A 17,480-nucleotide genomic window follows, 5' to 3' on the forward strand; every position below is an offset into this window, starting at 1 on the left:
ATGAAGGATGATGACCTCTCCATGAAACAAAATGGAAATGATCTATCACAAGTAAATCTCAGCCAACATGCTAATGGGCCTCTCAAGCAGATACAAGAGACAGGGTAAAGTAAATCATATTATTAGTGACTCAAAAAAGTGGATTAAAACACTGTGCGGGAAACAGAGTGACTGATTAATATGTAGTTTACATGTTAACTCAAAAAGTCAGAATGAAATATGAAGGCAGAACGAAAGCAAGACTTTTAAAACAGGTCAGACAACTAAACTGCTTCACCCTACGACTGTGTTATTATGAGAGTAATTTCTAAGAGAAACTTGTCTTTACATATATATATAGGGAGTAATTATTTCCCCTCAGTACATTTATAAAATGAAGCTATCGTGAAACACCCTTAAATTAAATAAAATGACTTTAGTTTTGTGCATGTAATTTTTGGCATCACTTCAAGGTGAAATGGATTTATGATATCTCTCCTGCCTGCTAAAGGTACAACTATGCAATGACCGTACAACTGCTGGGCTTGGATGATGGCACTGAGCCCAGTGATAGGAATCCCGTCCTGATGAGAGGGGCCTACTTGTCTTTTCTGTATCTGCGCCACCTTCGAATCAGAGAACTGCAGGTATGTGGATGGCAGGCATCAGAAATGCCTGGTTGTCTAGCAAAGAGGATTTTCTGCTATTCCAATAGCAAATGCCATTTTATGCTTTTGCCCTTTGTTCCATTTTTTTTTTTTAACTTGGAATCAGCCCCTTTCCAGGGTGGTGTGTTCCTTTCTCCACAGTAGGGTTGACCTGACATCAAGTTGTGTTCTGTAGGGTGAACTAGGCGAAGGGCAGGGACCTGACTCTGTTCTTTCTTTGTTTCAGCGCATCTGCTTAGGAATTCTGAATTATTTCAGATCTGTTGAGCGAACCCTGACAATCAACACTTCGGGCCTTACTTTGGTTTCAGGGAAACTGGTCCCCACCATGGAAGATAGTTCCTGGGTAAATATGGCAAAAGGAGGTCTGGGCACCTTGCAGGGCCTGGGCGCTCACCACTATGTCCATGAGACGCCTGCTGAGCACAAGGTGAGGTGTTGTGCTGAGGTTTTTTCTTCCTTGATTATCCTGCCTCCCAAAGCCACCCTCTAGATAAGACCTGGAATCAGTTAACATGATGCAGTAACAGATGGGGGGTTCTTAGGGAAGAGGCCTTTTAATCATAATAAAACACAAGGTCTGCTTAAGAGCAATTCACAGGCAGAGAGTGCCCTAAAGCAGCCTGGAAGCCACACTGGGAAGGAAGAAATAGAGCATGAGAGGCCCTTCTGTTACCCTGGCCTGAGAACTTTACATCCTTACAGAGACACTCTTAGAAGACCCCCCCCCCCTCGACATTGCTATATATACCTTTTTTGCCTCCTTTCTGTTTTCCAAGCCAAAAAAAAAAAAAAAAAAAAAAGACTCAAAACAGAGGTAGAAAAACATCGGACAGAGCTGAACAATAAAGAAAATATTTTTATCCCTCTAAACACCTGCTTGCCACTTAGTGCTTTTGGTGTTTCTGGAACACTTTTTCTACAAAGTCTATAAAATTTCAATCCTGCCTAACAAAAGGCCAATAAGACACAAATCATATTAACTCCCTTTCTTTGGGAATAAAGTTGAGAATGCTTACATTTTATTGGACTATTGTAGACACTCTTGTAATATTTTAATCTCAATTTCTAGAGAGTTTATTCCTGAAGATAGAGTTTAATATGAATTTTATCTTCTTAAAAATGCTAGATTGACAAAGGTGAAAAATAAAATCTACTTAGCTCCAAAACAAGTCATTTTCTAAGCTAGTGTGACCTCTGATTAGGCTGTTGTGTCATAATGTGAATCTTACTGTTAATGTTGTTAATATGCACACAGTCTAGAGCAAGAGCATGGCCAGCAGTAATATAATGCAAGCCACATACATATTTAAAATGTTCTAGTAGTACATTTAAAAGTACAAAGAAACATGAAATTTTAAATAATATATCTGTTTAGCCCAATGTCTATATTATTTCTACATATAATCAATATTAATAAATCATTGAGCGATCATACTTTTTTGTACTAAGTCTTTAAAATCTGGTGTATATTTTATATACAGATAGCACATTTTTAAAAAAAATTTTTTTTTAATTTTTTTTTTATTATACTTTAAGTTCTAGGGTACATGTGCATAACGTGCAGGTTTGTTACATATGTATACTTATGCCGTGTTGGTGTGCTGCACTCATCAACTCGTCAGCACCCATCAATTCATCATTATATCATGTATAACTCCCCAATGCAATCCCTCTCTCCTCCCCCTCCCCATGATAGGCCCCGTGTGTGATGTTCCCCTTCCCGAGTCCAAGTGATCTCATTGTTCAGTTCCCACCTATGAGTGAGAACATGCGGTGTTTGGTTTTCTGTTCTTGTGATAGTTTGCTAAGAATGATGGTTTCCAGCTGCATCCATGTCCCTACAAAGGACGCAAACTCATCCTTTTTGATGGCTGCATAGTATTCCATGGTGTATATGTGCCCATTTTCTTAATCCAGTCTGTCACTGATGGACATTTGGGTTGATTCCAAGTCTTTGCTATTGTGAATAGTGCCGCAATAAACATACGTGTGCATGTGTCTTTGTACAGAATAATTTATAATCCTTTGGGTATATACCCAGTAGTGGGATGGCTGGGTCATATGGTACATTTAGTTCTAGATCCTTGAGGAATTGCCATACTGTTTTCCATAATGGTTGAACTAGTTTACAATCCCACCAACAGTGTAAAAGTGTTCCTATTTCTCCACATCCTCTCCAACACCTGTTGTTTCCTGACTTCTTAATGATTGCCATTCTAACTGGTGAGATGGTATCTCATTGTGGTTTTGATTTGCATTTCTCTGATGGCGAGTGATGATGAGCATTTTTTCATGTGTCTGTTGGCTGTATGAATGTCTTCTTTTGAGAAATGTCTGTTCATATCCTTTGCCCACTTTTTGATGGGGTTGTTTGTTTTTTTCTTGTATATTTGTTTGAGTTCTTTGTAGATTCTGGATATTAGCCCTTTGTCAGATGAGTAGGTTGCAAAAATTTTCTCCCATTCTGTAGGTTGCCTGTTCACTCTGATGGTAGTTTCTTTTGCTGTGCAAAAGCTCTTTAGTTTAATTAGATCCCATTTGTCAATTTTGGCTTTTGCTGCCATTGCTTTTGGTGTTTTAGACATGAAATCCTTGCCCATGCCTATGTCCTGAATGGTACTACCTAGATTTTCTTCTAGGGTTTTTATGGTATTAGGTCTAACATTTAAATCTCTAATCCATCTTGAATTAATCTTCGTATAAGGGGTAAGGAAGGATCCAGTTTCAGCTTTCTACTTATGGCTAGCCAATTTTCCCAGCACCATTTATTAAATAGGGAATCCTTTCCCCATTTCTTGTTTCTCTCAGGTTTGTCAAAGATCAGATGTCTGTAGATGTGTGGTATTATTTCTGAGGACTCTGTTCTGTTCCATTGGTCTATATCTCTGTGTTGGTACCAGTACCATGCTGTTTTGTTACTGTAGCCTTGTAGTATAGTTTGAAGTCAGGTAGTGTGACGCCTCCAGCTTTGTCCTTTTGACTTAGGATTGTCTTGGCAATGCGGGCTTTTTTGGTTCCATATGAACTTTAAAGCAGTTTTTTCCAATTCTGTGAAGAAGTCATTGGTAGCTTGATGGGGATGGCATTGAATCTATAAATAACCTGGGCAGTATGGCCATTTTCACGATATTGATTCTTCCTATCCATGAGCATGGTATGTTCTTCCATTTGTTTGTGTCCTCTTTGATTTCACTGAGCAGTGGTTTGTAGTTCTCCTTGAAGAGGTCCTTGACATCCCTTGTAAGTTGGATTCCTAGGTATTTTATTCTCTTTGAAGCAATTGTGAATGGAAGTTCATTCCTGATTTGGCTCTCTGCTTGTCTGTTACTGGTGTGTAAGAATGCTTGTGATTTTTGCACATTAATTTTGTATCCTGAGACTTTGCTGAAGTTGCTTATCAGCTTAAGGAGATTTTGGGCTGAGACGATGGGGTTTTCTAAATATACAATCATGTCATCTGCAAACAGGGACAATTTGACTTCTTCTTTTCCTAACTGGATACCCTTGATTTCTTTCTCTTGCCTGATTGCCCTAGCCAGAACTTCCAACACTATGTTGAATAGGAGTGGTGAGAGAGGGCATCCCTGTCTTATGCCAGATTTCAAAGGGAATTTTTCCAGTTTTTGCCCATTCAGTATGATGTTAGCTGTGGGTTTGTCATAAATAGCTCTTATTATTTTGAGGTACGTTCCATCAATACCGAATTTACTGAGCGTTTTTAGCATAAAGGGCTGTTGAATTTTGTCAAAAGCCTTTTCTGCATCTATTGAGATAATCATGTGGTTCTTGTCTTTGGTTCTGTTTATATGCTGGATTACGTTTATTGATTTGCGAATGTTGAACCAGCCTTGCATCCCAGGGATGAAGCCCACTTGATCATGGTGGATAAGCTTTTTGATGTGCTGCTGAATCCGGTTGCCAGTATTTTATTGAGATTTTTGCATCGATGTTCATCAGGGATATTGGTCTAAAATTCTCTTTTTTTGTTGTGTCTCTGCCAGGCTTTGGTATCAGGATGATGTTGGCCTCATAAAATGAGTTAGGGAGGATTCCCTCTTTTTCTATTGATTGGAATAGTTTCAGAAGGAATGGTACCAGCTCCTCCTTGTATCTCTGGTAGAATTCAGCTGTGAATCCATCTGGTCCTGGACTTTTTTTGGTGGGTAGACTATTAATTGTTGCCTCAATTTCAGAGCCTGCTATTGGTCTATTCAGGGATTCAACTTCATCCTGGTTTAGTCTTGGGAGAGTGTAAGTGTCCAGGAAGTTATCCATTTCTTCTAGATTTTCTAGTTGATTTGCATAGAGGCGTTTATAGTATTCTGATGGTTGTTTGTATTTCTGTGGGGTCGGTGGTGATATCCCCTTTATCATTTTTTATTGCGTCTATTTGATTCCTCTCTCTTTTCTTCTTTATTAGTCTTGCTAGCAGTCTGTCATTTTGTTGATCTTTTCAAAAAACCAACTCCTGGATTCATTGATTTTTTGGAGGGTTTTTTGTGTCTCTATCTCCTTCAGTTCTGCTCTGATCTTAGTTATTTCTTGCCTTCTGCTAACTTTGAATGTGTTTGCTCTTGCCTCTCTAGTTCTTTTAATTGTGATGTTAGAGTGTCAATTTTAGATCTTTCCTGCTTTCTCTTGTGGGCATTTAGTGCTATAAATTTCCCTCTACACACTGCTTTAAATGTGTCCCAGAGATTCTGGTATGTTGTATCTTTGTTCTCATTGGTTTCAAAGAACATCTTTATTTCTGCTTTCATTTCGTTATGTACCAGTAGTCATTCAGGAGCAGGTTGTTCAGTTTCCATGTAGTTGAGCGGTTTTGATTGAGTTTCTTAGTCCTGAGTTCTAGTTTGATTGCACTGTGGTCTGAGAGACAGTTTGTTATAATTTCTGTTCTTGTACATTTGCTGAGGAGTGCTTTACTTCCAATTATGTGGTCAATTTTGGAATAAGTGTGATGTGGTGCTGAGAAGAATGTATATTCTGTTGATTTGGGGTGGAGAGTTCTATAGATGTCTATTAGGTCCGCTTGTGCAGAGATGAGTTCAATTCCTGGATATCCTTGTAAGTTTCTGTCTCGTTGATCTGTCTAATGTTGACAGTGGAGTGTTGAAGTCTCCATTATTATCGTATGGGGTCTAAGTCTCTTTGTAAGTCTCTAAGGACTTGCTTTATGAATCTGGGTGCTCCTGTATGGGGTGCATATATATTTAGGATAGTTAGCTCTTCCTGTTGAATTGATCCCTTTACCATTATGTAATGGCCTTCTTTGTCTCTTTTGATCTTTGATGGTTTAAAGTCTATTTTATCAGAGACTAGGATTGCAACCCCTGCTTTTTTTTGTTCTGCATTTGCTTGGTAGATCTTCCTCCATCCCTTTATTTTGAGCCTATGTATGTCTCTGCATGTGAGATGCGTCTCCTGAATACAGCAGACTGATGGGTCTTGACTCTTTATCCAGTTTGCCAGTCTGTGTCTTTTAATTGGAGCATTTAGTCCATTTACATTTAGGTTAATATTGTTATGTGTGAACTTGATCCTGTCATTATGATATTAACTGGTTATTTTGCTCTTTAGTTGATGCAGTTTCTTCCTAGCCTGGATGGTCTTTACATTTTGGCATGTTTTTGCAATGGCTGGTACCGATTGTTCCTTTCCATGTTTAGGGCTTCCTTCAGGGTCTCTTGTAAGGCAGGCCTGGTGGTGACAAAATCTCTAAGCATTTGCTTATCTGTAAAGGATTTTATTTCTCCTTCACTGATGAAACTTAGTTTGGCTGGATATGAAATTCTGGGTTGAAAATTCTTTTCTTTAAGAACGTTGAATATGGCCCCCACTCTCTTCTGGCTTGTAGAGTTTCTGCCGAGGGATCTGCTGTTAGTCTGATGGGCTTCCTTTGTGGGTAACCTGACCTTTCTCTCTGGCTGCCTTAAGATTTTTTCCTTCATTTCAACTTTGGTGAATCTGGCAATTATGTGTCTTGGAGTTGCTCTTCTGGAGGAGTATCTTTGTGGTGTTCTCTGTATTTCCTGAATTTGAATGTTGGCCTGCCCTACTAGGTTGGGGAAGTTCTCCTGGATGATATCCTGAAGAGTGTTTTCCAACTTGGTTCCATTTTCCCCCTCACTTTCAGGCACCCCAATCAGACGTAGATTTGGTCTTTTTACATAATCCCATACTTCTTGCAGGCTTTGTTCATTTCTTTTTCTTCTTTTCTTTTGGTTTCTCTTCTCGCTTCATTTCATTCATTTGATCCTCAATCGCTGATATCTTTTCTTCCAGTTGATCGAGTCGGTTACTGAAGCTTGTGCATTTGTCACGTATTTCTATGTCATGGTTTTCATCTCTGTCATTTGTTTATGATCTTCTCTGCATTAATTAGTCTAGCTGTCAATTCTTCCACTCTTTTTTCAAGATTTTTAGTTTCTTTGCGCTGGGTACGTAATTCTCCTTTAGCTCTGAGAAGTTTGATGGACTGAAGCCTTCTTCTCTCATCTCATCAAAGTCATTCTCTGACCAGCTTTGATCCGTTGCTGGCGATGGGCTGCGCTCCTTTGCAGGGGGAGATGCGCTCTTATTGTTTGAATTTCCAGCTTTTCTGTCCTGCTTCTTCCCCATCTTTGTGGTTTTATCTGTCTCTGGTCTTTGATGATGGTGACATACTGATGGGGTTTTGGTGTAGGTGTCCTTCCTGTTTGATAGTTTTCCTTCTGACAGTCAGGACCCTCAGCTATAGGTCTGTTGGAGATTGCTTGAGGTCCACTCCAGACCCTGTTTGCCTGGGTATCAGCAGCAGAGGTTGCCGAAGATAGAATATTGCTGAACAGCAAGTGTACCTGTCTGATTCTTCCTTTGGAAGCTTCCTCTCAGGGGTGTACTTCCCTCTGTGAGGTGTGGGGTGTCAGACTTCCCCTAGTGGGGGATGTCTCCCAGGTAGGCTACTCAGGGGTCAGGGACCCACCTGAGCAGGCAGTCTGTCCGTTCTCAGATCTCAACCTCCGCGTTTGGAGATCCACGGCTCTCCCCAAAGCTGTCAGAGAGAGTCGTTCGCGTCTGCACCGGCCCCCTCTGCTTCCCCTATTGGTCTTCAGCTGTGCGCTGTCCCCAGAGGTGTAGTCTACAGAGACAGGCAGGCTTCCTTGAGCTGCTGTGAGCTCCACCCAGTTCGAGCTTCCCAGCGGCTTTGTTTACCTACTTAAGCCTCAGCAATGGCCGGCGCCCCTCCCCCAGCCTCGCTGCTGCCTTGCGGATAGATTGCCGCAGACTGCTGTGTTAGCAGTGAGGGAGGCTCCGTGGGCTTGGGACCCTCCCGGCCAGGTGTGGGATATATTCTCCTGGTGTGCCTGATTGCTGAAAGCACAGTATTGGGGTGGGAGTTACCCGATTTTCCAGGTGTTGTGTGTCTCAGTTCCCCTGGCTAGGAAAACGGATTCCCTTCCCTCTTGCGCTTCCCAGGTGAGGTGATGCCTCGCCCTGCTTCAGCTCTCGCTGGTCAGGCTGCAGCAGCTGACCAGCACCGATTGTCCGGCACTCCCTAGTGAGATGACCCCAGTACCTCAGTTGAAAATGCAGAAATCACCAGTCTTCTGTGTCGCTCGCGCTGGGAGTTGGAGACTGGAGCTGTTCCTATTCGGCCATCTTGCTCCGCCCTGCCATACCACAGATAGCACATTTTAACTCAGACAAGCCACATTTCAAGGGCTTAACAGCCAGTGGCTAGAGGCCACATGTACTGAACAATTCAGCTTCAGATATTGGGAATTTTTTTTTATTTTCCTGTCCCAGTGGCTTAGAGTCCTACCTTCACTCAATCTTCAGGACACCCTTCTCCTTTGGGTCTTCTGCCCTAACAAGCACCCACCAACTCCTACTCCGGCATGACACACAGACTTCCTCTCAGGTCTTCCCTTGCCCCTCTGTCCTCCTGCTTGGGTTCTAACTCATCAAGCCCAATTAGTTTGGTCCTCAGTGGAACTAGAGAGGTGAGTTAAGATACTTTTAATACCAACATGCTACAAAACAAACATATCTTTCTCTTACTAATATTGATCCAGCCACAGCTGTGGTATGTTATTATGCTAATGGATATTTTTGAAAATGTTCTTACCAAAGAGCCCTCTCTCAGTCTTTCTCTTCTGGGTTTGGGTAGGATATAGAAATAAAGGAGGAGAGGACAGGCAAATACTGTCCTGCCGTACTCATTATAGGAGGAACTTCTCAGGGTAATGCATTTTATTTATATATATTTTTTGAGATGGAATTTCACTCTTGTTGCCCAGGCTGGAGTGCAGTGGCACAGTCTCAGCTCACTGCAACCTCTGACTCCTGTGTTCCAGTGATTCTCCTGCCTCAGCCTCCTGAGTAGCTGGGATTACGGGCGCCCACCCCCACACCCAGCTAATTTTTGTATTTTTAGTAGAGACGGGGTTTCACCATGTTGACAGGCTGCTCTTGAATACCCGACCTCAGGTGATCCGCCCACCTTGGCCTCCCAAAGTGCTGGGATTACAAGTGTGAGCCACTGTGCCTGGCCTTCATGCAGTATTTCTTTCCTATGCTCTCATAAATACAAGAAAAACAGTGCCTATTTTTGTTCTTAACAGCTCCCAGCTGCTATTACTTCCCTATGAGACACTCAAGGAAGTGGCCTTCTGTCTGTCTTTAATGGGACCACGTAGTTTAGCTACACCCCATGGGTGTGGCCTTGTCAGTATTTACACCAGGATATCCAGCTCTGGACAGTGTGATTCTTTCCCACAGAGGGGATGGGAGGCACAGATGTTAATATGTTGGATTGAACTCACCAGGCCCAGGGTTGAGGCTGCTGAGAGCAAACCACTGGGCTTACCAGACCTCAGGAAGGCTCCTAAAACGGAGACCCCTTTTCTTGGGCCCGGTGAGTTTGATCCCGTGCTGAAAGTCTTAGGCTAGTATTAACGAATGTTCACTCAACAACAATGCCAGAAAAAAAAGGCACCTACCATCTGTCTTGGACACTTTGCCATTCTGTGAGCCTACTTAAAGGCATGTGGCAGAGCGAAAGAGCCCCAGAATGAGAGCCAGCAGCCTTTACCTGGCTTTGGACCTTGATTTCGTCTTCTCAGGCATGGAGGCCTGATACCCTGTGGCACGTTCAGGATCTGCCAGGACTTGACATGCTGGTAGCAGAGGCTGTTGTGAGGAAGTGGTGGGAGACAAGGTGGCAGAAAAGTGGGCCCGATCATGAAGGGCTAGGCTCTCCTTAGGATGGGGGACTAATTCCAAGGTTGGTAGGGGAACCAAGAATTTTTTTTTTTCTTGAGACAGAGTCTCACTCTGTCACCCAGGCTGGAGTGCAGTGGCATGATCTCAGCTCACTGCAACCTCCACTTCCTGGGTTCAAGCGATTCTCGTGCCTCAGCCTGCCAAGTAGCTGAGACTACACACCATGCCTGGCTAATTTTTGTACTTCCGTAGAGATGGAGTTTTATCATCTTGGCCAAGCTGGTCTAGAATTCCTGTCCTGAAGTGATCCACCTGCCTTGGCCTCCCAAAGTGCTATGATTGCAGGCATGAGCCACCATGCCCAGCCCAGATAATTCTTTTAAATGGGAGAATGGCTCTTTTCATTGGCTTGTAAATTTCCAGAGGATCTTTGCGCATATGTAATCACATTTATTCCCTTGGTTGTAGTCCTTCGTGAGTTTCCTGTTTGTCACAAGACAAAGTCCAGGCTCCTTGGTAAAGCTGACAATGTTGGGCACAATCTGGCTGCTGCTAACCTCTCAGACCTCATTTCTCTTCACTGTCCCTATATGTCTGCCCTAAGGGAGCTGGGCCTAGATCTCCCCTGAATGGGCAGCTATCCTTACCTCTGGGCTCCTCTGTCCCTCACCTCCTCTTTCTTTTTTTTTTTTTTTTTTTTTTGAGGCGGAGTCTCGCTCTGTCGCCCGGACTGGAGTGCAGTGGCCGGATCTCAGCTCACTGCAAGCTCCGTCTCCCAGGTTTACGCCATTCTCCTGCCTCAGCCTCCCGAGTAGCTGGGACTACAGGCGCCCGCCACCTCGCCCGGCTAGTTTTTTTTTTTTGTATTTTTTAGTAGAGACGGGGTTTCACTGTGTTAGCCAGGATGGTCTCGATCTCCTGACCTCGTGATCCGCCCATCTCGGCCTCCCAAAGTGCTGGGATTACAGGCTTGAGCCACCGCGCCCGGCCCCCTCACCTCCTCTTTCCTTGGTAAATGTGTACTCTTATCCAGAGTCTGCTCAAGTATCACCTCTTTGGGCCTTCCTTGACATCTCAATGCAGAGCTAAGTGCTTCTCGCCATGACTTTGTCTACTTCCATTATAGCACTGAGCACATTGCTGTACTTGACTGTTGGCCTGTTTGTTCCCACAGGCTGTGAGCCTATCACTCATCTATTCATTCCACAAATATTCTGACCAATAAATATACTAGGCACTGTTCCAGGCACTGGGGATTTAGCAGTGAACAAAATGGGCACAAATCCTGCCATCATGAGACTTATTTCATGAAGAAATACAGACATTAAATAAATAAGTAATGTATATAGAACGTTCAATGATTTAGCACCAAAGCTTCCATAGACTTCCAGAACAAATCTGGATGTATTTTAAAGGTGCAGCTAGCATGATTTCCAGATAGAGAAGTCAAATTTGATTCCAAAGCTTTGGCCTTTCCATTTGGAAGTTTAGAGTTGCCATCAACTGAGATTTGGTTGAAGCAGATTTGTTGGGAAGATCCAGATCTCAGTACAGTACATGGAAAGTTTGAGATGCTTAACAAGATGTTCAGGTGGCAAAAGGTAGTAGAGAGCTGGATAGATATCTTTCACATTGCAGGTATCAAATGCTTATTTGATAAAAGAAAAGTTCTGCCTGTAACAGAATGGTAGGAAGCTTACAGAAAGACCATGTACACGAAAGTGCTTTGCAAAGTTATCATGTTGAAACGCAGAACAATTCGCTGTGATAATAATAATATATTCTACAGACTAGAAAGAAAGGTAGAGTAGAAAATATATTTGATTTTCTTTTTAAAAGATTATAGCCAATAGATTGAGTCATTCACCCAACAAATTTTGATGGGATTCTTAGGCTGAACTATTATTATCCAAAATTAATGCAAGATGATTTAGAAAAAGGTAAACTAGTCAGAGAAGTATTGTCTATATTGCCAAAAGTTCTAAAATTCACATTAACAAGTGATGGCAGAAGCCACTAGGGTGAAAGGAATGAATGATGGACCACCAATTTTCCTATAGTTACTATATTCAGCAAATAGTTATCTTGGCATCAGTTAATTTTCAAACTAAAAACATATGAATCATTGCAAAGATCATATTATTTCTTACCCAAACAGATAATTATTGCCCTCTTCCTTCTGCCACTCCTCCAAACATAATATTGAAGCATCGACTCTCTAGACCACAAAACCATTAGAGGGAGGGTCTTCCACATGACTGTGGAAAAAATGAAAATAAACAGGAAATAAAGAAACATTATAGTAACTGAGCCATAACCCTGCACAAGGCAATTTGGTCATCTGGTCTTTAAAGTGTATCTCCTGTGGCACAAGTATGTATTTCAGAGACACAGAACTAAGGGAGGAAGAGAACGAATTATGGCAGAAAGAGAAAGAATGTGTATGCCTATATAAAGGGTTTGGACAATGGGATGTAGATGAGAAGAGTGGAAAAATGTCTGCTAATATAGATGATGGCATTAAAGTTGGCATCTTGACAATACTATTGCTTTTCATCAGCTTCAGAACTTAATCCAATTGCCATTGCCTGAAAGTCTTATAAAATTCTTCTGTACAAGAACTTTGGGAAAGGTCTTTTCCAACAAAGTGAATGAAGTATAACACGTTAAGTTGTTTCTTTTTTCCTCAAAAGCAAGCTCATTTTACATAACAAGAGACAGAAGCTAAATGCTAATAGAAGCCAACATGGTAATTTATATATCTTAGCTGTTTAATTTTTTTATGGAACATGTCATTTTCTCAGCATGTTTTCTATTTTCCACTGGTACCAATCATTTTGTAAGAAATCATAATTTCAGGTTGGATGCAGTGGCTTACACCTGTAATCTCAGCACTTTGGGAGACTGAGGCAGGTGGATCACTTGAGGTCAGGAGTTCATGACCAGCCTGACCAACATGGTGAAACCCTGTCTCTACCAAAACTACAAAAAATTAGGCAGGCATGGTGGTGCATGCCTGTAATACTAGTTATTCAGAAGGCTGAGGCAGAATAGCTTGAACCCAGGAGGCGGAGATTGCAGTGAGCCAAGGTTGCACCTCTGCACTCCAGCCTGGGTAACAGAGTGAGACTCCATTTAAAAAAAAAAAAAGGAGAAGATAATTTCATTTTTGGAATTCTAGTCAAAGGAAGCTATTAATTATTAAAAAGTTGTGCCAGGCACGATGACTCACGCCTGTAATCCCAGCACTTTGGGAGGCCAAGGCAGGTGGATCATGAGGTCAGGAGATCGAGACCATCCTGGCCAACATGGTGAAACCCCGCCTCTACTAAAAATACAAAAATTAGCTGGGCATGGTGGTGGCACGTGCCTGTAATCCCAGCTACTCGGGAGGCTGAGGCAGGAGAATTGCTTGAACCCAGGAGGCGGAGGTTGTTGTGAGTCGAGATTGTGCCATAGCCCTCCAGCCTGGTGACAGAGTGAGACTCCGCCTCAAAAACAAACAAACAACAACAAAAAAAACAAAGTTGTGTGTTTAAAGCATAGCAAAATCAAAGCTAAACGAAAAACACTGCTAGAGGAATGATGAACTATTAAGTATCCTTTTGATGAAATATTATGAACTATAACTATTATTTAGAAATGTTCACATTTACTTATTAGAAGGTTTCTATGTTTCTGCTTGAATGGTTAAGAAACAGCACATAAAAGCTAATTATACAGTCACAGAAGTGAAGGGACCCAAAGAGCAGCCCCATCCACTTTTCTAATATTGGCAATTAACCATCTAAGCAGACGATAATCTGTCCTGTTTGTTAAGATTCCAGGAGTGTTCCTGTAGTTGTACTATAGGCAATGCCACATACACAAAACAATTGATAGGTCTTCGGAGAGCCAGGATATGATTGTTTAAAATTTATAGCTAAATGGATTCTATACAACTGATTACTTAGCAAAGTTTTTATAAGAGTTAATAGATGTAAGATGAAAGATTAGGAGCCAGTGATTTCAAAGCTTAAATGACTCATGAGTAACAACTAAGAAAACCAGATTGTTTTTCTTAAAATATAAAAATATACTACATATATATTTAAAAACAGAAAATAGGCCGGGCGCTGTGGCTCACACCTGTAATCCCAGCACTTTGGGAGGCTGAGGCGGGCAGATCACCTGAGGTCAGGAGTTCGAGACCAGCCTGGCCAACATGGTGAAACCCCATCTCTACAAAAAAGACAAAAATTAGCTGGGCATGGTGGCATGTGCCTGTGGTCCCAGCTACTCTAAAGGCTGAGGCAGGAGAATCGCTTGAACCAGGGAGTTAGAAGTTGCAGCAGCCGAGATCACTCCACTGCACTCCAGGCTGGTGACAGAGCAAGACTCATCTAACAACAGCAACAAAAAAGACCCCAGAAAATAACAAATGTTGGTGAGGATGTGGAAAAACTGGAACCCTTGTGCACTGTTGGTAGAAATGTTAAGTGGTGTAACTACTATGAAAAACAGTATGCAGATTCCTCAAACATTTAAAACAGAATTACTGTATTGTCCAGAAATTTTACTTCTGGCTATATACTCAAAATAATTGGAAGCAGGGGTTCAAAATGATATTTGTACACCTATATTTATAGCAGCATTACCCATAATAGCCAAAATGTGGAAGCAACTCAAGTGTCTATCAACAGATGAAACAAGATATGGTAGTTTCATAGTCATTATGGAATATAATTCAGCCTGAAACCAGAAGGAAATTCTGCCACATGCTGTAATATGTATGAATCTTGATGGGATTATGCTAAGTAAAATAGGCCAGTCACAAAAGGAAATTACATGAGATACCTGGAGTAGTCAAATTCCTAAAGACAGAAAGTAGAACGGTGGTTGCCAGGGGCTCAGAGGATGGGAAAATGGGGAATTCTTGTCTGGTACAGATTTTTAGTTTTGCAAGATGAAAACCATTCTGGAGATGGGTAGTGATGGTTGCACAACAATGTGAATGTACTTAATGTCACTAAATTGCACATGAAAAAATAAGATGGTAAATTTTATGTTATGTGTATTTTACAATAATAAGAATAGATAGATAGATCTATAGATAGTAGAGAGAGAGAGAGAGAGATGATAGATATCTAGGCCAGTGTTTTTTAACCTCTTTTCCATTATGGCTTCCCCAACAAATAGCCTTTTTCAACTGTTTTTCCCTACTCTCCTCCTACGAAGAAATGTTAACACCAGAGATATGCCATAGATTTGCTTATGTGCAATGTGTGTATCTGTGCTTTATATATATAAAGAATAAGATTTTTTTTGTCCTCCAAGAACAACTTTCCACCTGAGTATTATCCCCCCATATAGAATGTATGTATTAGGCTGTGGTGACATGAGATCAGAATCTATGAAGGCAAAACACAGGATTTTTGACGGGCATATGTTAAAAGCACAAGTAGAGATTACAAATCATAGAGTCAAAGAAACCTATATGCACAAATATAAAAGCCATTCATACATTCTTTTATTTAACAGATAGGCACCTACTATGTATTAGGCCCTGTACTAGGTGGTGAACAAAAATAGACATGTTTCTTACCCTTACAGTACTTTGCAATCCAGTGAGTGAGACAAATATTGGTCAAAAATCACACAAATAATGTAAAACAGGGACATCAATTTCCTCAAAAGAGAGACTGAGAGCTCCTTGGTACTATAGGGAGGCTGGGCAGGAGGGTTTCTAAGGAAGTGATGGTTGAGCTGAGGTTGGAAAATGAAAAGTCTTTGATTAGGTAAAAAGGAGAGGGAGACCTTTCCACAGAGTGGGGACAGCCTATGCAAAGGACCTGTGGCCAGAAGGAGCATGGCACCCATAAGAAACCAAAAGACAGGAGTAGTTGGGGCACAGACACAAGGTGGAAGGTGATGCACAATGGAACTTAGCTCTGAGTTTCTCAGTCTTGGCACTATTGATATTTGGGGCCTGATAATTCTTTGCTGTAAGAGGCTCTCCTGTCCATTATAGGATATTTAGCAGCATCCCTGGCCTCTACCCAGATGCCAGCAGTACCTCCCACTAAGTCATGACAACCAGAAGTATCTCCAGACACGGCCAAATGTCCTCTGGGGGGCAAAATCACTCTCAGCTGAAAAACACTGGACTAGAGAGATACACATGGCCCAGATTGTATGGCCCTGTTAAGGAGTTTTGCTCTATTCTGTGGCCCATGGGAAGCCTCTTAGGGATATAAAAGGGGGAAGGGGGAATGACACAATCAGAATTGCATTTGTAAAAGTTCCCCAGCCAGCAGTGAGTAAAATGGAGAGGAGGGAAAGCCCAGGCCAGAGGAGTCACGCATAGACCATTTAAGAGGCTAGGCCAGTTTAGAAGCTCCTAGACTAGTCCTCATGACATATAATAGCTTGGACTAGAGTAGTGGGTAGTGGAGATGGGAAGAAGTGAAATGGGAAAGTTCCCTGATTTCCCCTCGTAGAATGTGCAGCAGGGATGTGGCTCACCTGTTCAATGGCCCTGCAGCTCAAATGCCAAGGAGTAGCATGCAGACGGGCAGGTGCAGAGGCCAGGGCAAGTGCTTTGTGCTCTCAGCCCCACGTAGTGTCTAGCAGTGGGTGCCTGCAACCCCAGTGTTACAAAGCCCTTTCAGCTTTGCTGTCTGCAGATGGCTTGAGTGCTAATCAGCTCAATGAACCCTCTGCCTTTTCACAAGGGCAGAGGGCCAGTGTGACAGCCTTCTATATCCCGAGCTTTTGCCCAGTGTCCCAGAAGAATCGGATCACACGCGGCCTCGAAGGATGAGTGCAAGGTTTTACTGAGTGGTGGAGGTGGCTCTCAGTGACATGGATTGGAAGCCAGAAGGTGGAGGGGTGGGGGAGATAATCTTCCCCTGGAGTTCAGCTGTTTTCAGCAGAACTCCTCTGGACATTCAGAGCCCTCTTCCCTCCTTCTCTGTCGTGCTGCTCTGCTGCTCTCTGCTGCTCTGCATCACTCTCTGCCTCTCTCTACTGCTCTGTTCTCTGCTCCTCTCAACATTCAGCTTCTTGTGTGTGTGCCCGCTAAGGTCTCAGGTTTATATGGGCAAAGGATAGTGGGCCAGAGTGGTCTTGGAAAATGCAACATTCAGGCACAAAAACAGGAGTACCCGTTCTCACTTAGGTCTGAGGGCATAGGCCCAAGGGTGGAGCCCTCACCCTTCTCTACTCAGCGCTTCCCTGCCCCACCTCCTATATCAGAAGTGGATGAATTTGAGAGACAGGAAGTAAAACTAACAGAACTTGGTGATAGATTGGACAAGTAGGGTGAAGCAGAAAGAGATGTCATGAATGATTCATGCTAGAGGAAGTGGATGGGTGGTAATGCTATTTAGTAAAATCGGCTACAGATAGCCTGGGTTTGCGGGGGAAAGATTTAATGATTTGATCATTGTTAAAATTGAGTGGGCTTTGAGATGCTCAGGAGCAGTTGCCAAATAGGTAATTGGATGTGCAGGTCTGGAGCTCTAGGGGGTCTGGATTGGAGGCATAAACTGGGGGAGCAAATGGTCTAAAGGTGGTAATCTCAGCTGTGAAAGTGTCTGCCACCTCCTAGGGAAGGAACAGAGGAGGAAAAGAGGAGGTCCC

The 17,480-nt window shown here is 42.4% G+C and overlaps 1 protein-coding gene across 1 annotated transcript in view; it reads left to right on the forward strand.

The window, feature by feature from the left end:
* The first annotated feature begins 255 nt into the window (after positions 1–255).
* Positions 256–17,480, forward strand: part of LOC117097188 — a 45,828-nt gene continuing 28,603 nt past the window's right edge. Inside the window, exons 1-2 of the mRNA XM_033234825.1 lie at positions 256–626; positions 874–1,077. Of these exons, the coding sequence (XP_033090716.1) occupies positions 504–626; positions 874–1,077 (327 nt within the window). The 5' untranslated portion in view covers positions 256–503. The remainder of the gene's footprint in view (positions 627–873; positions 1,078–17,480) is intronic.

Source organism: Trachypithecus francoisi, unplaced genomic scaffold, assembly GCF_009764315.1.
Source record: "Trachypithecus francoisi isolate TF-2019V2 unplaced genomic scaffold, Tfra_2.0 Lachesis_group15, whole genome shotgun sequence".
NCBI classification, from domain to species: domain Eukaryota; kingdom Metazoa; phylum Chordata; class Mammalia; order Primates; family Cercopithecidae; genus Trachypithecus; species Trachypithecus francoisi.